The sequence below is a fragment of the Equus quagga genome, chromosome 2, assembly GCF_021613505.1.
Source record: "Equus quagga isolate Etosha38 chromosome 2, UCLA_HA_Equagga_1.0, whole genome shotgun sequence".
Classification (NCBI taxonomy): Eukaryota; Metazoa; Chordata; class Mammalia; order Perissodactyla; family Equidae; genus Equus; species Equus quagga.
The window spans coordinates 93,787,167-93,811,097 of NC_060268.1; the positions used below are offsets into that span (position 1 = coordinate 93,787,167).

General features: G+C 40.4%; 1 protein-coding gene across 7 annotated transcripts in view; it reads right to left on the minus strand.

The window, feature by feature from the left end:
* Positions 1 to 23,931, minus strand: part of CPEB1 (cytoplasmic polyadenylation element binding protein 1) — a 94,149-nt gene that overhangs the window by 65,667 nt on the left and 4,551 nt on the right. For 6 of the 7 annotated variants that reach the window (XM_046650585.1, XM_046650567.1, XM_046650576.1 and 3 more), the window contains exon 2: positions 10,307 to 10,481. In XM_046650585.1, coding sequence (XP_046506541.1) covers positions 10,307 to 10,481 — 175 coding nt within the window. Of the gene's footprint in view, positions 1 to 10,306; positions 10,482 to 14,804; positions 14,902 to 23,931 lie in introns of those variants that run through there. The other variant, XM_046650592.1, reaches the window with a different exon arrangement.

Below are 23,931 nucleotides of genomic sequence, written 5' to 3' on the forward strand. Positions count from 1 at the left end.
CTTCAGGTACCCATACCATCACTATCACTACCACCATTCACTGAGTAACTGCAGTTATGGGAATTATTCTCGGCATGCAACACACACATCATATTCAACTTCACGAAATTCTATAAATGGGTACTATTAGTACTCGCGTGTTATAGTTCAGGAAACTTTATCTGAGAGACTTGGCCACGGTGGAGCAAGTAAGCAGCACAGCCAGGATTCACTCTCCAGCGATCTGCATCCGGAGCCCACATTTTACTTTGCGTAGGTTTATGGGCAAACTGAATATGATTTTTCAAAACTATACCTTATCCTCTCCATCTTAAAAATACAGTAGTCCCCGCTTATCCGCGGTTTCACTTTTTGCAGTTCCAGTTACCTGTGGTCAACCACAGTTCAAAACAATTAAGTGCAAAATTCCAGAAAGAAACAACTTGTAAGTTTTAAATTGCACGCCATTCTGAGTAGCATGATGAAATCTCAGGCCCTCCTGCTCCATCCCATCTGGGATGTGAATCACCCCTTTGTCCAGGGTATCCACACTATATATGTTACCCTCTCGCTAGTCACTTAGCAGCTGTCTCGGTTATCAGATTGACTGTCACAGTATCACAGTGCTTGTGTTCAAGTAACCCTTATTTTACTGAATAATTGCCCAAAAGTGCAAGAGTATTAATGCTGGCAATCCAGATATGACAGAGAGAAGCCACAGAGTGATTCCTTTAAGTGAAAAGGTGAAAGTTCTCAATAAGGAAGGAAAAGAACTGCATGCTAAGGCTGCTAAGATCTACAGTAAGAACGAATCTTTTATCCATGAAATTGTGAAGAAGGAAAAAGAAACCTGTGCTGGTTTTGCTGCCAGACCTCAAACTGCACAAGTTATGGCCACAGTGCATGATACGTGCTTAGTTAAGATGGAAAAGGCATTAAAATCGTGGGATGAAGACAAATAGAAGTGTTCCGACTGACAGCAACGTGTTGCATCAGAAAGCACTGAGCCTGCACAAAGACTTCAGCAAGGGACCCCATGGAACGAGTGACACCACACCATTTACTGCAAGTGAGGGACGGGTACACAGATTTAAGAATAGGTTTGCACTCACGTAACTTTTATTACAATATACTGTTATAATTATCCTATTTTATTACTGTTAATTTCTTACTGTGCCAAATTTATTAAACTTTATCACAGGTATGTATGTATAGGGAAAAAACACAGTACATATAATAATAGGGTTCATTCAGTACTAGTCGCAGTTTCAGGCATGCACTGGTGGTCTTAGAACATATCTCCTGTGGATGAGGGAACTACTGTATATATGTTTACATTTATACCATCACAAAGTGGGTCAATGGAAAATCTGGAAGAGCCAAGAATGATCTTGCTTCATCTAATAAACCCAGACAGACTATAGAACATGTTAGGAAATGTGAAAAAAAAGTTTTCAGAAGTGATAACCAAACCAATCTCGAAGAAGAGTAGGGTTTTTCTAGGCAGAGAATACTCAATTTAGTATCCTGCTTAACAATTCTGCTATGCAGCAGAACCACATTCCCTGAATGATTTCATCTGAATGATTTTAATTATATAATGGAATCTCAAGAAACACACCAGACAGAACAGCGTAAAGGAAAAGAACCCTGGGGCACAATTCTAGAGACCCTTTCTGGGTTGATGCCAAATCATATATGCTACATGCAGAAAATATTTTATAATATAAACAAAAACAAACTTTACACCCAGGTTGACTGAAATTTTGAAGTATGACAATACCTAGAATCTACAAAGATGTGGAGAAAGACTCTCATGAAATCCTGGCAAGAGTGTAAATTTACAAATTCACTTTGAAAACAAAGTCAGTAACAAAGTTTAAGACGTATACCCATTACTCTGCACTTCACCTCCAAGTACACATATGCCGAAGAAATTCTTCTTACATGCACACAAGGAGATATAAACAAGGATGTTCACGAAAATACTGTCTATAACAGCAAAAAACTAGAATATACCTCAACATTTACCAGCAGAGGATTAAATACTGTATATATTTATGTAAAATGTTGCTATACAGCAATTAAAATATACTGATTTGACTTAAAAATATCCATATGGACACACTGTAAATATAATGATACATGGGGAAAAAGCAAATATAAGATGATATACGTTCTACTAAATATTGATGTAAAGTTTTAAAATACGACATTTAGGAGGAGCTCTAAGGAAGGGTCTTAGGTGCTGGTAAAATTCTGCTTCCTGATTTGAGCTTTGGTTACGAATGTACTTTCTTTGTGATAATTCACCGTTGCACACTTAGTTGTGCTCCTTCCTGAATGTATGTTTTATTTACATAAAAAGTTAAAACACAGAACAATATTTACAGACACACATAAAAGTATAAAGGAAATTTCAAACTTTAGAAGAGTTATCTCCAGGAGAGAGAGTAGGGAGAAGAGAATAGACAAAGACAAAATTTTTATTTGATTTTTTATACTGCCCTTATAAAGGTCTGAATCAAACACGTCAAAATCTTAACATTTGGTAAAGATGGGTAGATACACAGGAATAACTAATTTTCTGCTCTTTCCTCTATTATCAAATATTTAAGAGTAAAAAGATTCTACAAAAGCAGAACAAATTTAAATTCCACCATTCAGAGATAACTGCTATTTTTAAAATGCTGACAGTTCTACTGAAGCTTAACTGACATATAATAAACTTCACATACGTAAAGTGTGAATTTTGGTATGTTTCAACATGTTACATCCACGAAACCATCACCACCATCAGGATAACACACAGATCCACCATTCCCAAAAGTTTCCTCACACCCCTCTGTAATTCCTCCCCTCTACCCCTGTGCCCCTTTCCCTAGAAAACTATGGATTTGGTTTCTGTCACTGCAAATTAGTTTGCATTTTCTATAACTCTATGTAAATGGAATTATATAGTATATATTCTTTTTTGTCAGGCTTCTTTCACTGAGTATAATTATCCTGAGACTCATCCATGCTGTAGCATGCATCAATAAATAGCACTCTTTTGTATGGACATACCGTAATTTGTTTATCCATTCACCGTTGATGGACATCTGGGTAGTCTCCAGCTTTTGGCTATCACAAACAAAGAGGCTATGAACATTTGTGTACAAGTCTGTGTATGGACATACGTTTTCACTTCTCCTGAGTGTGACTAGTATTCCTCAAAGCTGTCAAGGTCCTCAAAAATGAAGAAAGTCTGAGAAACTGGCACAGTCTAGAAGAGCCTGAAGAGACAGGGTGGCTAAACGTCATACGGTATCGTGAATGAGATCTCAGCACAGAAAAAGGACATTAGGCAAAAACTAAGGAAATCCAAATAAAATATGCACTTAGTATCAAAACTGGTTCATTATTTGTGACAGATTCACCATACTAATGTAAGAGGTTACAATAGGAGAAACTGGGTGTGGAATATACAAGAACTCTCTGTAACTTTTCCATAAATCAAGAACTATTCTAAAACAAAAGTTTATTTAAAAAAATTTCTTAAGATTGGAATTGCTGGCTCATATGGTAAGTAAATGTTTAACCCTTTAAGAATCTACCCAACTGTTTTCCAAATGGCTGTACCATTTTGCATTCCTACTAGCAGTTTATGAAAGTTCCAGATCTTCCACATTCTTGTCAATTATTGGTAAAGTCAGTCACCTTAATTTTAGATATTCTAATAGGTATGTACATTGTCAGTATTTTATAGTAATGCTTTTTTGGGTGTGTATTTTGCCAAGATACGTGTGTGTAACACACGTATTTTTTTCAAACAAGATCAGCAAGATCAGACTTCCTGGTTCCTACAGGAAACTGGCAGCTGCCTAAATCTACATCTCTCCATATACCCTCCAAAAACCACACAGATTAACAAAAGCAAACAAAACCAGTCGCAGCCCAAATATACAGAATATTTAGAAGACAGAATACCATGAACTCAAATTCGTCCATTAAGAGGAACCCAAATGTTTGAAACCAGTATATCCAGCTCTACAGCCCCATCAGAGAAGACTATCAGGCTGCAGCAGGCAAACAGAAAATGACACCAAAAATTTATCATTTACCATAGCATTAGAAACCTATCAAGAATGAGGAACAAACCTAAAAAAGGATATGCAAGATGTCTACAAAACATTGAGAAAAATTAAGACGACCTGATAAACAAAAGGATACAGCAGCTTCATGAATTGGAATATTTGCTGTCCACAAATCAATTCTCCACAGCTCGATTCATAGATTCAATGCAACCCCAAACAAAAATCCCAGCAGAGTTGGCAAGGGTGGGGGGAGGATGCTGATAAGCTGAATCTAGGATTTTTATGGAAATGGAAAAATCCAAGAAAAATCAGGAATCATGAAAGACAAAGCTACTGGACTTCACTACCAAATATGACAACGTATTATAAAGGCCTAGTAATTAAGACACTAGGACTAAAAATAGATCAATGGAAGAAAACAGTTTCCAGAAACAGATATCTATACTGCACACAGACTAAGGATGCCTGATTTATCGGAAAGGTGACACAGCAGTGCAATGAAAAAGGGTTTTTCCCCCCAAAATGGCACTGGGTCAACTGTCTATCCACATGAAACAAAATGGATCTTGACCTTCTACCTTATACCACATACAAAATTAAATCCAAGATAGGTTGCAAGTCTAAGTGTGAAAGGCAAAACAAAGTTTTTTAAATGAAACCTAGAATATCTTCATGACCTTGGAATAGGCAAACATTTCTGAAACAGAACACAAAGCATTAACCTTAGTGGAAGTCGATAAACTGGACTTCATTAAAATTTAAATTTTCTGTTATTTAAAAAATACCAATTAAGAGTATAAAGGCAAGCCACAGATTTGGAGAAAATATTTTTATTACCTATATCAGACAAAGAACTCATATGCAGAACATATAAAGACCTGCTACAAGTAAACAGGAAAAAGGCAGGTAACCCTAAAGAAAAATGAATATTAGACTTTAAGAGGCACTTCTGGAAAGAGGATATCCAAAGGTCAATAAGCATAAGAAAAGGTACTCAACTTCATTGGTCATAAGGGAAATGAGAATTAAAACCACAATAGAGGGTCAGCCCAATGGTGCAGCGGTTAAGTTCACGCATTCTGCTTCGGTGGCCCAGGATTCACTGGTTCGGATTCTGGGCATGGACCTACACACTGCTTATCAAGCCATGCTGTGGCAGGCATCCCAGATATAAAGAAGAGGAAGATGGGCACAAATGTTAGCTCAGGGCTAACCTTCCTCAAAAAAAACAAAAAACGGGCTGGCCCCGTGGCCAAGTGGTTAAGTTCACGCGCTCCGCTGCAGGCAGCCCAGTGTTTCGTTGGTTCGAATCCTGGGCGCGGACATGGCACTGCTCATCAAACCACGCTGAGGCAGCGTCCCACATGCCACAACTAGAAGGACCCACAACGAAGAATATACAACTATGTACTGGGGGGCTTTAGGGAGAAAAAGGAAAAAAATAAAATCTTTAAAAAAAACCAAAAAACAAAAAAGACCCACAATAAAGATAGCATTACACAATCACCAAAATGGCCGAAATGAAAAAGACAAAATCAATATGCTGGTGAGGACATGGAACAACTCAAACCATCCTACACTGCCACAAGTGTAAAGTGGTGAAATTGTTTAGCATCATCTATTAAAGCTTAATACACACGTACCTCTCTCTCCCAGGAGTATGACCAATAGAAATAAGTTCATCAAAAGACACGTTTATGGCAGCACTATTCTTACTGGCCCCAAATGCCTATTAACAGTAGAATGAATAAGTACTGGTATATTCACACAACAGAATACCGTACGGCAATTAGAATGAAAGATCCACCACCACTGGTTGCAATATGGATGAATCTCATAGCTAAAGAGTACATATTTATGACTCTATTTATGCAAGTTCAAAAACAGGCAAAACTAATTTTTACAATTAAAAGTCAGTATGGTGGTTACCCTTCATTACTTAGAGTAGGACTGCAAGGGGGCTTCTGGTGTCCTGCCTCTATATATGGACAGATATACAAGACACGTCAGTATGCGAAAATTTCTTGAATCTGCATGCTCATCATTTGTACACTTTCCTGTATGCATGTCATACTTCAATAAACAGTTAAATTTTTATCATTTAACTGTTAAAGCCATATATTAATCTTCTACAACAATTTATTTTGTGAGAAACAAGACTTCCTGAGAGTAATTTCAACTGCCTCCTGTTAGCTGGGACTGAATGTATTAAACTTTGTTTCAAAACAGCTTTTTGGACAAGTTAGTACACTGTCTATCCATCCAGTAGCTGAGATGTCCCTGAATGATATCTTAACCAATTTTCGCACTTTTACAGACACTCTTAATAAAAACTCAGTTCAGGGGCCGGCCTGGTGGTGCAGCGGTTAAGTTCGCAGGTTCTGCTTCGGGGGCCCGGGGTTCACCAGTTCGGATCCCGGGTGCGGACATGGCACCGCTTGGCAAGCCATGCTGTGGTAGGCGTCCCACGTATAAAGTGGAGGAAGATGGGTACGGATGTTAGCTCACGGCCAGTCTTCCTCAGCAAAAAGAGGAGGATTGACAGCAGTTAGCGCAGAGCTAATCTTCCTCAAAACAAAAGTAAAAAAAATAAAAAAACTCTTAAAACTCAGTTCCTTCATGCTTTAATCACATGTCCATTTATAGCCCATTTCCTCCCTTCCCCACAGAGATCAACAGATTATGACTTAAGGGACTAGGGAGTGTGGAAAGGGCCCTCTGGGTGGCAGGCATCCCTCTCATGAGGAATGTGTGCATCCCCATTGCACAGCTGCTTGGGCAGGAGGACCCTGCTGTGGCCTGACCTTCCAGCCCCATCTCAGCTCCTACCAGTCCTCACGCAACAAGGGCCTTCTTGGGATACCAGCCAAAAAGCTCAGGTCTTCTGTAGAGCCCTCCTAAAGCACAGAAGTCACAACTTTCCTGAGTGTCAACTGGCAGAAATTCAGACAGCTCCAGCCGCTCTCCCTCCCTGCCCCATATCCTCTCTCAGTCTCTGTTTCATCTCTACTCAGTCAAGTACAGAGAGTAAGTGTGCTGCCTAACAAGTGACTAAGAATGACTTTTCTTGGAAGCACCCTCGATCTATACAAATGCTTCTCTTGGAAAACACTCCCCTTGCTTGGCTGACAGAGGAAGCAGCATCTCACCCTACTGTCCACTGAGAGGGGAGGGAGTCATTTTAAACGCTACCCTTCCCATGTGGTCTTCTCATACAGACCAGGGCAAGGCTGAGGTAATGCTGCTAGTAGCAGAGACAGCTCTGTGGCCTTTTAAGCCCCGAGGGAGGTATCTGGCCCCAAATGTTGAGGACTCTCATTGCACCACAGGTCACTTTACTCTCAACTTTGGACCCTAATGGCCAATTCCAAACAACAGGTAAAAAAAAAAAAAAAAAAAAAATCTACTCAACATCCAGTTACATGAAATGGCTTTCTCTTTTTCAAAGTCTATTTCAAATGCTGTTTCATCTAAAGCGTTTCCTAGTTCCCTAACCAATACAATCCCTCCATCCTTGACCATGTCACAGCACTTTTCCAATAATACCTTATCAATTGAGTATGCAGCTCTGTTACCACTCTCTGCACACCCTGCAATGAAATATTTAGTCACAGCTGGCATACAGCCTTGCAAGTGACTTAACCCAAACATCTGTTCTAATGAAAAAATAAATGGTGCATAACTACCGCGAAGTTAGGTACACCCATATGAAACAAGTCGTCTAAAATTAAATGTGATCTATGCAAAATGAAAACAGTAATGTGAAACACTGTGGTAGGAATATACCATTTTTCAAAAAGTTGTTTTTACATTTGTTATAGTAGACTAGTGGGGAAAAGCACACAGAAAAAAATTACCCATAATAGCTTTACTGTTACATTTGTCTATCATTCCAGTCTTTTTCTGAAAATATATACACACACACACATACTCTTAAGGCCATACTGTTTTGTACTTTGCTTTCTCCTTTCAGATACTTTCTGATTATCTTTCTATGTCATTAAGTAGTCTCCTACAAACATCATATTTTGTGACTGCAGAACATTCCACTGTATGGTTACTTAACTTTCTGTTGTTGCCAAATTTTTCCTAGTTACAACCTGTGATAAACAACCTTCCTCTTAAGTTTTTACAATTCTCATTATTTTCTCATGTAACAAAATCACTTTTGACCAGAAGCTACAAATTCAGGTTATTTCTTAAAGTTCTTCATGGAAAACACATACATTCCCAAGTTGACTTGCTCATTAACCACAGGCTGGCTTTTCTGCTGGCCTGGTCTATCAGGACTTCCTGCTGGGAAACCTGGTAAAGCGCTCTCTGCTGCAGGCCAGGCAGCCCTGCTTCCCCACTCAAGACCAGGGGCCCACAGCCCCGAGCTGACATCTCAGGCGGGGATGGGGAGAGAGCTGACCATACAGTGGGGGCCAGGTATACGTGAAAGGCACAGAACACCAGCTACCTTGACTAGAACCTTTTCTACAACCCCTTGAGGTCCCTTAAAACTGCAGTACTGCCTCCTCATCTGAGCCCCAAGAGAACCCTGGGAGGCAGGTGGGGCAGGTCCCATTCTGTTCCACAGCTGAGAACACTGTCTACTCTCTTACTGCCCAAGGTCAACCTGAGAACCTAGGTTTCCCTCTCTCTTTGAGGTACCCTTCCCACTATAACTCTTGGATGTGTGCCCCGAGAAGTATCTGAAGAGGCCAAGAAGTCTATACCTTGTGGTTTGGCCAGCCACTCACCTGGGCAGGGTGCAATGGCAACACCTTCAGCAGAGCCTGGCATCTCACCAGCAAGGTGACTGGGCTCCCTGGCCAACTGCAAACGTACACCCCTCAAAGCTTCTCTTCTCTCACTAACCATGGGTTCTTTGTCTTAGTTCAACAACCCAGCATTAACTGAAAAATACTTTGCTAAAAACTATAAGAATTTCCAGCATGTCTGAAGCAACCCAGTGAGATTTAAGCCACTGCTGATTGTCACTGTTACTGGAACATAACTCATGAAATTTTCTCAAAGGAGAAAAACAGAACATGTATGTAGAACCAAGCAGATCTTCTGAATTTTCAACTTGGCCTAAGCTGAAGGAGAGTCAGGGTTAGCTCGTGACTTACTACAATTAACAGAAAATATTACATAAATACTTCTTTGGAAGTTAGAGACAAGACCCCCCCCACCCCACCGCAGTGGCCCTCTCTCCGCCATGCCATTCTCTCATTTACCCTCCAGTACAGTTTAATACAAACAAACTGTACAATTACCACAAGTCAGTCCCTTCATAACGAACCTCTCTCTCAAACATCCCGCTATGTTACATTCACATAATCCTTCGGCCTTGCTGGAATTATTTCCAAGGCCAAGTTAAAAAATAAATAAAAGAATTTATCACTAAAAAACAGCTATTACCAGTTCTCGTTCTGAGAATCTCCATTGCTGCCAAATTTTTTCAAGGTTCATTTAAAAAATTAAAAATATGTTCACTTTCTTTTAAAATAACTCAAACAAAAAACATTCCATCAACATTCTTATAACATGTCGCAACTCCCACAAAAGACCATGGAAACACCGTCAAGGACCTCCAAGCCTCCTCGTGAAGTAGCGTCATCAGGAGATGCCCTCTCCCTCCACTATTGCGTGGAATATCCTAAGTATCAGGAAAATCAAATGTTTGTTGACTTCGCACTCATGTTTAAAAGCAATTAAAATATTCAAGAGCTGCACTGCTCAATACAGTAGCCACTAGTCACATGCGGCTAGTAGGCACTTGAAATGTAGTGAGTTCAAATTGAGTTGTGCTGTACATGTAAAATATACACCAGATTTTGAAGTCTTGGTCCTAACAAAAGCATATCTCATTAATAGTTTTTATACCGATTATATGTTGACACAATATTTCGTAAATGCTGGGTTAGAGAAAATAAGTTAATTTCACTTTAACTTTGTTCATGTGGCTACCAGAAAATCTATAATTACATACGCACTCACATTACAATTTTATATCTAAACAGTCCTGTCACTTTTTATCTATTCTTTTTACCCAATATTCTTGTGTATCACAAAATAGATTTCCGTATTATAATCAGAGGCAGTCTTCACCCAAAGAAGGCCCCAATCCACAAAGTAAACTACAAAAGGGGCAAGTGTTGCCAGAAATTCAAGGTCATTCTTCACACAGCTTCACAAAGAAGCTGCCTAGAAACAGCTCGGTACACATGCCTGGTGCATCTAAGTTTTCAAATCTAAGTCACCTGGCAAACGATCATGAATTCCTCGATTTATGGGTGTAGTGCAGACTCTACTTAAATCCAGAGAATTATCCAAAATGGCATTTATCCTTCGAAAGATATTGGCATTGCTACATGTGGAGAGCGCAGGTGCCTCCTGGCTGTCCCAGCAGTCTTTCACCCTTCCCGCTTCTTCTTCCTGGACACAGAAAAAAGACATATTTAGGTTTTCTACAACGGCTTTATGATAGAGACTTCATACCCCTTTCTCCCAACCCACCACCATGAGTTAGATAAAGTAACAAGGACTTGGGTTTCTTGTCTATATATCAAAACAGTTAATAAGTGTTTACCATAAGCAAGGTACCCTGAGGGAACTGTAAGAGGGAAAAACACCAAAATATAGGATATTGGCTCAAGAAGCTTCTAATCTAATGGGACACATATAGGAATTAGCATGGCACGGCAGTAGCAGCATGAGCCTTAGAACCAGACATACCTGGTCAAATCTTGGGGTGTTTCTATACAAGGGAATATTATTTGGCAATAAAAAGGAATGAGTACTGATACATGATAAAACATGAATAAACCTCAAAAACATTATGCTAAGTGAAAGAAGCCAGTCATAAGAGAACACATATTATATGAGCCCATTTACATGAAATGTCCAGAACAGGCAAATCCAAAGTAGATTAGCTGCCTTCAACTGCAGAGTGGGGCAGGTGGTTAGGCAGTGGTGGCTAAAGGGTACAAGGTTTCTTTTTGAGATGATGAAAACATTCTAAAATTAGATTATGGTAATGGTTGCAAAACTCAGTAAATACATTAAAAATCATTGAATTGTACATTGAAAGGTGAACTTTATGGTTATGTAAATTATATCTCAATACAGTTGTTTAAAAAAGTTTGGTTCTGGGGCGGGCCCCGTGGCCGAGTGGTTATGTTTGCGCACTCCACTTTGGCGGCCTGGGGTTTCGCTGGTTCGGATCCTGGGCACAGACATGGCACCACTCATCAGGCCACACTGAGGTTGTGTCCCACATGCCACAACTAGAAGGACTCACAACTAAAAAATATACAACTATGTACTGGGGGGATTTGGGGAGAAAAAGAAAAAAAACGATTGTCAACAGGTGTTAGCTTAGGTGCCAATCTTAAAAAAAAAAAAAAGTTTGGTTTTGCCATTTATCGGCAGTTACTTAACCTCTGTGCCCCAGTTTCCCCATTTGTGAAATGGGAAAAGACTATGTTCCAATCTTTTGATGAAATACATAGGCACTTAGCATGGTGCCTAGCATATGGAAGCTGCTATTTTTACATCTGAAGATACAACTACAGGAGCTGATAAGGTAAGCATGAAGAGTGGTACAAACACCACCCCAGGGAATTGTTTAAGTAAGTCATACAATTCTATGTGGTCATGAAAAGTACATACAACTCATGTGAGACATTACTGAATGAAAAAGCACTCCCCAGAGAAGCAATCATGAACTGAGCTCCACACAAAAGCAACCCTTTGGTGTTCTCCATCTCAGTGAGTACCACCACCATGCACCAGGTGTCCTAGATGGAAATTTAGGTACCATTCTTGGCTCTTCCATTTCCCTCACTCACCACGTCCAACGCCTGACATAGTAAGCAATGAAATACTGGCTGACAGTCTGAATCTCCTAAGGGGAGTCTGAAATAAGTTCTATCCTTCCCAGCTACCTTGGAGAAAATAAACAAGAAACAGACCAAGCAAAGAAACTAGCACCTAAGGTCTTAGAGATGGTCACTTCAAAACAAAACCAAAAGAGCCTGTTGTCACTTTGTTTTACCTGTTAAAATCCAGGTAAGCATGAGAATGACCAGAAGCATTTACAGTTTTATAAACTCTGCAGGATGGCCTTAAAGGTACAAACTTGAGTCCCATATCACTCTCAAGCTCTTGAAAAGACAAGTACCCTTTGCAAGCCGCGAGGATGACAAGAATACACAGTCCTGCAAGGTCCCTTTCCCAAGCTCTCCAGAGAGGCACCGAGAATGGTTAAATTCGCTGACACAAGGCCCTTTTCACAACTTAGATTTCTAAAATGATTCTCAACTTCACTAAGGCAACTTCACAAAAGCTAAGATACAAGCATTTACAATCAATGTGCAGATCTTACGGCCACCTGCTTCGTTCATTCACTGCCTAATAAACGTTAGTCTGTCATCCACGGTGAGCACCCTAAGTGCAGACAGATTAGACAGAGACTCAGCCAAAAGAAACCGCTGGAGTCTAGAAAGGGAACTAAGACCCGATCATGCTGTAAACCACCACAACACAAGCTACAACGTGCTGTAAACATACACTGTCCTCCAGGCTGAGGAGGAGGAGAATGTGCCTGGAATGAGGGTAAGAGGAAGGTCTGAAGAACACAGAGAACAGAGGGGCATTATTAAAAATGGCCCAGTGTGGTGGAGCATTAGATACAGGAGAGGAGAGCAGATGGAAAAGCAGGCCTCAAATGCCAGGTTAAGGAGACAGAATTATCTTCTACATCAGAGGTTTCCACACTTTAAAAGCCCTCTCTTAATATACAAAAATTAACCTAATTTTTATTTACTATAACAGATGTGCCATATATATGGATTTCCAGACCTGGCCACACTGAAAGGCAAAATGACAACTGCATGCGAATCTCAGGAGGAGACCACAAGCAACTATATGAAAAATGGGAGGCAGGAGAACCAGAGAGCAAAGTGCCATAGTAGTCTAGGAGAAAGATGAAGACGTGGGGGCCTTCTGGGAGAAGCTTGTTTCCCTGGGAGGAGCAGAAGCTCTAAGAACCTTATCATCTCAAGCAGCCTGAAAAAACTCAATTTAGAAATATGCCTGGCCAACTCTGTCCCACTCCCAACCCTGCTAGGAACAGACACCATAACCTTTGAACTCAAGGCAAGTGATATCTGGAATGCCTCCCTTCCTCCCCTTCTCTCAAGTACACCAAATCAGAGACTAGAGGACTCGGTGTAAGCAGAACAAAGGTAAACGAAGTCTTCAATTTATACCCCAGACTGCTTAATCACATCAGTAAGTACCAACAGTTTGCCCTGAGTACCCAATTTGAAAGAAAAAAAAATATCAAAGCCAGCAACGTCAGATGGGGAACAATCTACCACTTTCCTTACGCGTACACAAGGATAAAAGCAATACTACTATCTCATAGGGCTTTTTATGAATTAATACACGTAACACGCTTAGCACAGTACCTGGCACATAATTACGTGCTGAACAAACGAGTGTTGGCTATCAGCAGCATCATTAGTAATATACCAAGGGGTCAGAGGCCATCACAGGGATCCTTGAAGAAAAGAATCTATTTGCTCATTAAAGGAGAAAAGTGTACTAAAGGCCTAGGCCAACTATTCCTTTGAAGACTCCAGGCCCTTCCATGCCTAATCTTCCTAATCATTCGATTCAAAAAGCTTAATTAAAAGACTAAAGACATGATACAAACTGAACTCCCTACAACCTGAAGCTACTATAGAATATAGTGATCCTTTTAAACTCTCTAAGTTAAATGAATTCATAGTCTGTCATCTTCAAAACAGAAACCTTCTATCCACCCCTATACTTACAAGTCCATTACTCTGTATATTCTATCTTTGATCAATTTAAAGGTCTGAGACCGTACCCACGTTTTACCATAGGGAAAAATAGTTTTTCTTCCTTGGTTATGCCATTATTTCCTGATAGCTTTACTGTTATTTTTGGCATATTTTGCCATAAAGTGAGATCATTTGCAGCTTTTTTTTTTTTTTTTTTGCTGGGAAACAGTTGCCCTGAGCTAACATCTGTTGCCAATCTTCTTTTTCTTTCTCCCCAAAGCCCCGGAACATAGTTGTATATTCTAGTTGTAAGTCCTTCTAGATTTTCTATGGGAGCCACCACCACAGCATGGCTACTGACAGACAAGTGGTACAGTTTCACAACCAGGAATGGAACCTGGGCTGCTGAAGCAGTAAGAGCACCGAACTTTAACCACTAGGCCATCAGGGCTGGCTCTGCAGCATTTTTTCTTTTTTGAAATTTATTTGGTCTTTTACTATGCACAGAAAAGTAGGCTTTATGATAGATCAGACTTCTAAGAGAACACAAACTTTAACACAAGAATCATGGATCAACAGGAGGAATTACTTGGAAATTCTAGAAAAGAAAAACCATAATTCTTCCTATTACTAGCTAAAAAATGGCTCAGGATAAAACTAGTTATACTAGGGGCCAGCCCAGTGGCGCAACGGTTAAGTGCGCACGTTCCGGTTCTCGGCAGCCCAGGGTTTGCCAGTCCGGATCATGGGTGTGGACATGGCACCGCTTGGCAAAAGCCATGCTGTGGTAGGCGTCCCATATATAAAGTAGAGGAAGATGGGCATGGATGTTAGCTCAGGGCCAGTATTCCTCAGCAAAAAGAGGAGGATTGGCAGCAGTTAGCTCAGGGCTAATCTTCCTCAAAAAAAAAAACACCCCCCCAAAAACCTAGCAACACATACTTACTGTCAGAAAGAATGGTTCATGAGGAATCTCTGCTAACACCAGCTATTTCACAGTAGATCTCCATTTTTCTCCTCTCAGCAGAGGGGTGCGGACACTCCCACCGTGAAACAGTGGCTTCCTATAGCAATAATCTTCAACTGGGAGGGGGAACGGCAGTGAGAAGGGACTATAGTCTGAAGAAAGCACTCCCCTTTTCCACAAGGGAAGAATCCTCCCCAAAGCCGGGACTCACTGTTCCACAGCAGGAAGAACACAGGCTTTGGAGTACAAATACTAAGTTCACCACTTAAGTATCTTCTTTGGGCCTTGGTTGCCTCAGGTATAAAATGGAGCATCAGCTATTCTGCAGACTTTGTAGTAATGAGAAACACAGAGTACCTGGATATGCTCAGTAAATAACTTCTTGGTGACAGATGCCCCCAATTCCATATAGTTGATCAAATCATTGCTACGCAGAAGTATGCTTTCAACTTATTCATCCCAGCCAAATTCACCAAGAAGCTCATTTACTTGTTCAGCACATAACTGGAGTTTGTTTTTTTTCCAATTGTGGTTTGAAACTATCACTCATAACTCTTTAAAAGTCTGAACCTACACCATGTAGCTATGTTTGCTAGTTAAGGAACGAGTATAAGTATACTCAAAATTGTATAATTATTTGTATGATAGAACAAATCGAGAACTGCCTAATTTGGAAATCTTGGCCTTGCCTTCAGATACCACACAACCCGGGATCAACATGGTGACAGGATGGCCGTTCCTTGAGGTCAAAATCCTGGTCTGGGGATATTTAATTGTCATAAATGAATGCCAACTCTACCATCTCTGGGTTGATTTTATTCAGTTTGCCTTTAATCAACAACACAATACCTAGACTGCAGACTTCTGAAAAACTATTACTGCTAATCACCTACTATACGCTCACCGAAAGACTGTCTGAAGGGCACAGTTTATCTACTCCTCCAGATGGAGTTTCAAACCCAGGGTCCCTGAATCAGAATCTATGGAGCCCCCAGCAAAACTGTGTTAACACTAAAACTTCACCTGAGAATAAGATTTTCTAATTAATCAGGTACCTTTTAGTTAAAAGCACTGCTCTTGAACATTTAGATTTTGCCTTTAAATTAAGACACAGCAGCAGAAAGTAATATACTTAGAGGCCCCCAAAGAACTGGTTCTGAGATGTACTTTGACAGTCTGCCCTTAGTTTATAGCAAGTAATAATAAAGCTGAAGAAAACCTATGGCATTTATACTCCGGATTTTGAGAAGACTGTGTACTACAATTTTAACAGCCCTTATGTGAACACCCACTTAGAAAAATGTCATTCAAAGAGCGGAAATGCTCCAGTTTCCCCTGAGGAATGGGTATGTTTTCCTTACGTTCTTTATGGAAGAGTGTAAATCTTCTAGCCAAATTTCTGTATTTGCCTTGGTCACCTGCTCACTGCAAGCCAAGTTTTTGGTTGAACTTTAAAGACTCTATAGTTGTTAAGAAATGCTTCTCTATGTTTAACTTTCTCCTTGGTCCTTACTTGTCCATTCTCAACAGCTTTCACCTCAAGTCTTCTGTGCAACAAGGTAAGAAATAATAACTTATTAGGTTGGTCCATACAAAATCATCAAGATTCTATCTTTTGTGACCAACAAACTGGCAGTTTCACATAGTTCAATCTAGTATTTCATAAATACTAAAAACCTGCTAGGTTAGCTGTTGAGATTACAGAGATAGATAAAACATAATCCTCACCCTAGGGAGAATTAAAGTGGGAAAAAGAAATAAATCCAGTTACATAAGCAGAGATCAATCTAAGTACAAAATGTTACAGAAGAGAGGAGGAAATTAAGGTATCTGGAAGAGTTTGACAATTTAGACTTTTAAGCTAGAGAATAATTAAAAGGCAGAATTTCAATAAGCAAGTGTGAGAAAGAGAATAATAGATAAGCAGAGAACAAGCACCGAGTGGATACAGAAAATACTAAACTCAAGGAAAAGAACTGCATTAGGAGGTCTGGGCAGGAACATTCACCAGGAATCAAGGAGATACAGCTGCAGGTCCTTACCAGCAGAAAGAGAAAGTGAACCCATCTCCGGATACAAGATTCAAGATACCACCTCATCTGACTTTCCTCTCTTCTCCACTGGTTCCAGTCTGTAAGTATATTCTCTCATCTTAAAAAACCACCACATCTTCCTTGACTTAAAACATCCTCCCAAACCAGTGCCTTCTTTCTTTTGCTCTACACTAATCTTCTAGAAAATACGCTATCTTTACTTCTTAACCTCCTGTTCATCCTCTCAACCCACAATATCCTGCCAGCAAGACACCCACCCCCAAAAAGACACTACACAACTGCTCCTCAATTAATGACTTCATAGTTGCCAAACACAGCCCAGATTTCAAGTCTATCTTACTTGGCATCTTTGGGGATCTGATCCTCAACGACTCTCCAGTTATTTAATTCAGTACATGTAATGCCCAATATTCTTGTTGCTCTACAAACAGTCTGGAAAAGGAAATACTACAATTTCCAGGACAGGTTTATGAGAACATTAAGGGAATATTTAATTCCAAGACTGCTCAAGAACATCTGGAACACGTGGTCACTATAATTGTAGTTCTTGTCGTATTTACCTATCAAATTGTTAGCTACATGCATTCTTAGCTCTGCATCTGACAGACTGTAAGGTCCTCCAAGGCCTTTACCTAACCAGCACCCAGCATAATAATATCTGCTGCATTTGCAGGCACTCAATATAGATACCAAAGGAAAGGCAGACCCATATCGCACTTTTTTCACTGGTATTTTTACCACTTCAATCACAACCACCATAAATGGTGGTGACTCCTTTCTTAAAGGTTAAGACAAGATCAAAATCAATATTCACTCACCAGTTCTCTCTCTTCTCACTGTCAAAGCTCTAGGCCACTCAAAGTCATTTCAGAATTTGAGGTTTTAAGTTTGGATCACAGACAATTTCACATGAACAAAAAACAAAGAACCCATAAAAATATAACCTGATGCTTGGGGACCCAAAGATTGCAATTACATTTACTGATTGCGTTCTCATCATATGCCAGGAGCCATTCTGGAGACACAGGATAAATAAGACAGTCCCCGCTCCCGAGGAGTTAGTCTAGTGGGAATACAAGCACATAAATGAGTAAGTTATATGCTATATTGTAAGCCCAATAATAAACGTATATAGAAATAACAAGGGTAGTAGGTAGGTAGAAAGATTAAAAGGTTTTGCCAATCAGGCATAGTAGGGGTGGGGAGGGCATTCTAGGCAAAAAAAAAAAAAAAAATAACAGGTACAAGGGCAAAGAGGTATGCAACAGAGGGATGCTTTTAGGCAAGTAGAAGTACATTATTGCCAGAATTTTAAGTGCAAGGGACGCTATCCTATGACCCAGCAGTCGCACTCACGCTCCGACATGCAAGAGAAACAAACACATACCGCTATACAAAGGCAGCTACAAGAATAATCACAGCAGTTTTACCCATTATAATCAAAATCTGAGCAGCAACGAAACTAATGCTTGTTGTATTAGTGGTCCCCAAGACCACCCCGGGTTTGATGGTTCAACAGCAGGACTCAGCATATGGTTGTACTTAGCACACAGGGCTAAGAGTTATTACAGCCAGAAGATATAGAGTGAAATCAGCAAAGGGAAAAGGTGCACGGGCAAAGTCTGGGGGAAATTTGGCGCAAACTTCCAAGGGTCCTTTCCCAGGGGACTCACACAGGATGTGCTTAATTCCCCCACCAAGTTGTGACAACACGTGTGAAATGTTGCCAACAAGGGAAGCTTGTTAAAGTTTATTAAGGGTTGGTCACTTAGGCAGCCTCTGCCTGGAATATACTGAAATTCCAGACTCCAGGAGGAAAGCAGGTGTTCAGCATAAACAATATTGTTCATATAGTTTAGGAATATAAGTCACTCTTACCAGTTCTGGGAATGGTGGGAACTCAAAGTCCAAGTTCCCAGACACCAACCAAAGGATGGTAGCCAGGCCTGCTACGTTAGCTCTTTCTGAACACCCATAGCAGAAGTATGGATAAACTGTTCACATCTATAACACCTGTAAGATGGACAGTTCTCATCTGTAATGGGGTACTACACAGCAATAAAAAACTTTTCAACTCCACTGAAACTTGCAGAAATCTCAGATACTAAATTAAGTGGAAAAAAGCCAGACACAAAAGAATATATGCCGGATGATTTCATTCATAAGTTCAAAAACAGCAAAACCAATTGATGACAACAGAAATCAGAATAGTTAACTTGGGGAGGAGAGGTAGAGAGTGGGAAAAGGCACCAGGGAACCTTATGGAGTGTTCTATGTTGATCTGTATGGTAGTTACTTAGATGTATAATAATATATAAATATACAAAAACTGATCAAGCTTTACTATACGTATGTTAACCCTCAATTTTAAGAAAGTTAAAGGCGTAGGCCAGTAGGGCTCAAGCTCGGTCCCAAGCTGAAGCCAGACCATGACCGGCTTTATGAGCTCTCACTAAGGAGCCTAGCCTTGACTTGACTCTGTGGCACCAGTTCTCAAAGCGAGGTCTGTGGACCCATGGCGGTCCCCAAGACCCCTTCAGCGGTCCGCAAATCAAAACTGTTTTCATAATTCTAAGATACCAGTTTCTCTTTCTACTATGCTGACATTTGCACTGACAGTACAAAAGCAGTGGGAGTGCGTAACTGGCACCTCAGCAGGAACCAAGGCCCATAAACAGCAGAGGCAGTTACTGTAGTTTCCATGCTACGCATTCCCCAAAAAAGCCAGATTCACTTACAAACGTCCTTGACCAAGCAGGAAAAACTACTAAATCGCGACCCTTGAGTACATGCTTTTAACATTCCGTGAGACAAATGGAAGTAAGCCTAAGGCCCACTTGCTTCACATGGAAGTATAATGACTGTTTCAAGGAAAAGCATTTGTGTGATTAAGTCTCAAGAAGAATTAGCCTCTTTTTTTTCCACAAATCTTCTTTACCTGAAAGAAGTGACACACTACGGTTATCAACGGGTATTTGGCAAACATTCTCTTAAAAACAAAGTAAGCCAGCTATTTAAAAAAAAAACAAACAAAAAAAATAAGTGTCAGTATTTGCTGCCAATGGTAAAATTTGAACTTTGAAGAAAAAATCTGAATTCTAGAACCCCTTTACTTGCCACCACCTGCAGGCCACATGACACCTTCCTTAATACTTGAAGACTTTTCTGATGAGATTGATGGTGCTATTAACTAGTGTGTCAACACTTGCAGTACTGCATAACTCAGTGAACCAATATTTGTTAAATGATTAAAATATGATGTTACAAAATCAGGCATGGGTAAATGATCCATCCAAAGAGTGCAAGACAGACCAATGCATTTTAACGTAACCGAGTATGAAGAGCATGTCCATGAGGCTTCAGATTCCAGGCACCAACGAACCTTTAAGGAGTTACCACTTGCTGAGTTCAGTGTAGTAGCAAAAAGGAATAGCCACAATTATTTGAAAAGGCTATTAAAATATTCCTCCTTTTTCTAACTACATATATGTGAGGCCAAATTTTCTGTATAGACTTCAACCAAAACAACACGATAACAGACTAAATACAGACTCTGAGGGGGAAATCCAGCTATCTTCCATAAAATCAGATACTAAAAAGTTTTGCATAACTGTGAAAATGCTCACTCTTCTCATCCATTTTTTCTTTGTTTTGGAAAATAAAATTATGTTAACGTGTAGTGCATTTGTTATTTTAAAGTGATTAATAAACTTACTTTTTCCAGTTTTAATTTCTAACAGGTAAATATTGATAGATACGATCCAAATGCACAAAAGCTCAAGGTCCTCAACAATTTTAAGAGTGTAAAGGAATCCTGAGGTGAAAATGTGTGAGAACCACTGCCTTATGGAGTAGGTGATCAGATCTGTGCTTTTCAGAGATCTTATCGGAACATCTAGGCAGGAACGCAAACGTCAGTAAGATTTGATAGGACACAGTGAACTTGGTAAAACGAATTTCAGAACAGTACGTGTGAGAAGGGAGAGGAGCATCTGACGCCAGACCGAGGATTAAGAGATGACTGAAGAGTGAGGCAGTGAAGATGGGGGGTTACTTTGTACAAAAGATGGATGGGAAAACGAAGGAAAGCCAGTGAGGCTGGCTGCTAGACGTGGAGTTGTATTAAGGATAGGTCTAAAGATGGGAGAGAGGTGATCATGGTTACAGAGAGAGAAGAAAGGCGGGGCAGGGACGACTGACCAAGAGGTCCTCAGGCTGTGAGAGAAGATGGACTCCAACTCCCAGAACTGCTCCTTGAATAGGAAGAAGGACATGCCTTGAATACTAGAGAAAAAGGACAGTAATGGAAGCCAGGTCTAATCGCAGAGGGCAAGAATAGGGCCTGGATGACCAACTGGCCAGAGCCTTCAGTTTCTTTTGTCCCTCATGAGAATTTATGAGGTTGTATCAGTTGCATACCACAAAGTAAAACGTGTGCTTAGAGAAACTTAAAATCTTGCTCAAAGGCAACCAGTTTTAACAGCACACTAGCACTCAAATCAGGATCCCAGACTCCAAATCTCCTTCCTTCTACATCAAGGCAGTCTAAGACACACAGAGGAAGAGAGGAGAGACCAGGTGAAACTGCTCTGACAATACTGAAGTTATACGGACAGTCTCTGACAAGGGCAGGGAAATACTGTTCTCAGGGCTTCATCTGAAACACTCAGAAGCTTTAGCATTAAGAGACCTTCACAAAGTCAGACAAGACAGGGCAATATGAGCAGGAAAAGTAGCAGAATGGCGGAGTGGGCATAATTTCCTGACCAGCAGAGCTAAATTCAGCCCCTTTAAGTCCAAAAATCCAAGGGACATTTTGTGTTTCATCTTAAAACTCCTGTATTTAATCAAGCAACATCTCACTAGTCATTCCCATGGCGGGGCGGCGGGGGGCCAGAGATCTAGGAAAAGGCTATCTCATCCAGAGCTCACCACTCAGCTTGGGAGATAAAACTATCCACTAAGATCCAAAGACCAAGGGTCAGAGGGACATGTCTGGAGCAACAGGACCATTAGTATGGTGGAGCTCCACACAGAGAGGTGGGTGTGAACAGACAAGAACAACTGAAGAGGAAGGTGGAAAAAGCAGACTGAAAACATTCATCCAAGGGAGACCTGAACTAGTGGTAGCAATGGGAATGGAGAAGGAATCAAAGGATACAGGGCCCAAGGGAGACAGACAGATCATATTAAGACTTTACAATTATACAAACTGGAAGAGGTTTCCAAAGGAAAGCTACAAGTATATATTTACCTAGCATCCTTCTGTACTGGGATCTCTAGTGGTAAAAAAATAAAAACAAAAACACGCAAACACAGTTCTTTCCCGCAGGAGGAAACTAGAGTCTAGCTGGAAAAAAAACAGACAAATTGGGTCGAGGGGATAGAATTAGATCAGCCCCAGGAGACGAAGAAAGGGAAGAAATTGGTTCTGTTTTTAGCCCTGCTGGGTCTAACATGCCTCAGATAAATATATTCATGCAGTTGGCCAATCAGAACTTTGGGTCTTGAGAACAGGCAGGGCTAAGGAGCTCCACCTAACACTTGATCACACAGAGAGAACAGGTGCGAGAGGAAGACATGGGCCCTCTGTGTCAGAGGACAAGGAGGAGCCAACAGCATGACCCACAGGGAATGTGGTATTCAGGGGGAAGATGAAGCCTGTAAGTGCCAGGACAAGAAAAGCTCTATCAAACAGAAGAAACGAAACAACAGGAAGCCAGAGAGTCTTATGAACCAAGTGGAAATTTTAAGTGAGATAATCAAAGATCAGTATAGCAGAGGTCAAGATGCATGAGTTCTAGAATAACACTAGTCTGGAAATGAAGAGATCTGGGTTCAAGTTCTGGCTCTATCATCCACTCACTGTATCACTTAGAAAACTTAGATCTTAGATTGAAGAAAACTTAGATCACTTTTCATTCTAAGCTTAATTCTCCTTGTCTGTGAAAATAAAGTCAGATCTTATAATATGGGCTTGGTGTCAACTCCAAGTTATACCTGGGAGACAGACAAGTCTCTAACACCTTTGAGCTTCAAAACAATTCCAAAATTACAGCTTAAAAAAAAAAGTCTCAGGAGAAAGGGTAGACTCAGGAGACAGATGGTGTCAGAGCCAGGAGTACAAAGGCAGAATGCAAAGAGCACAGGTGTTAAGTAGTAAGAGATTAAGTGTTCTGTCAAAAGACACAAAAAAAACGGAACCTGCCCTTCAAGGCAACTGCTTTCCTCTAACAGAAGAGAGCTCCTCCCACGCCTTTATCAAAGGAGACTTCAGGCCACGGTGCTAAACCCATCAGGAGGTACATATATCAGCATACTATGCAGGCCAAGAATAAAACCATAACACTATTATAGTCAAGTTATTCCCAGAATCAACAGCTACATGCAACTGTGACCCATTTTTAGCACACAAATCAGTCTTTAGACCTGCCCTTTGGGGATTCTCCAATTACCTCAAGGAAAGCCATAGCAAAATGCCTTAAAAATCAAAACAAAGCGTGTTAATTCACTATAGTCTAAAAGGATGCCTAGAATTCAAAGGTCATCCATGCCTCAAAGCTCTACCCCATATAGTCAGAAATTCTCCCCCCACGCCTGTGTTCTTTAAAACACTCACACTGTATATTTGGGAGGCAAAATAATCGCTAACAGGAATCTTTCCAAATCCCAAGAATAAAACTCAGTGAAAATTATGTCTACGACGTAAATTTAACACTGTGGAATTTGGATACTGACTTTTCATGAAAAGTCAGATAATTTTCCTATGAAAAATATGAATTGTGCATACATTATGTACCTTTTAGTTCAATCTTTTCAGGCACTTTACTATAACTGAGAAATGCCTTGTTTTGGGGGGGGGTCCTATCTTAAATGTAAAAATCTTTCAGCTGTGGAACCTGTGCTTACAGAAGATGACAAGCTCTCATAAGCAGATACAACTAAAAACAGGCTGCAACAATGGCAGGAAAAGAAAACGAAGGACATTGCCAAAGGTGCAATGTGGGGGGCAAAGAAGGGGAGGTCAGCAGGATCCAAAAGGCTTAATAAAC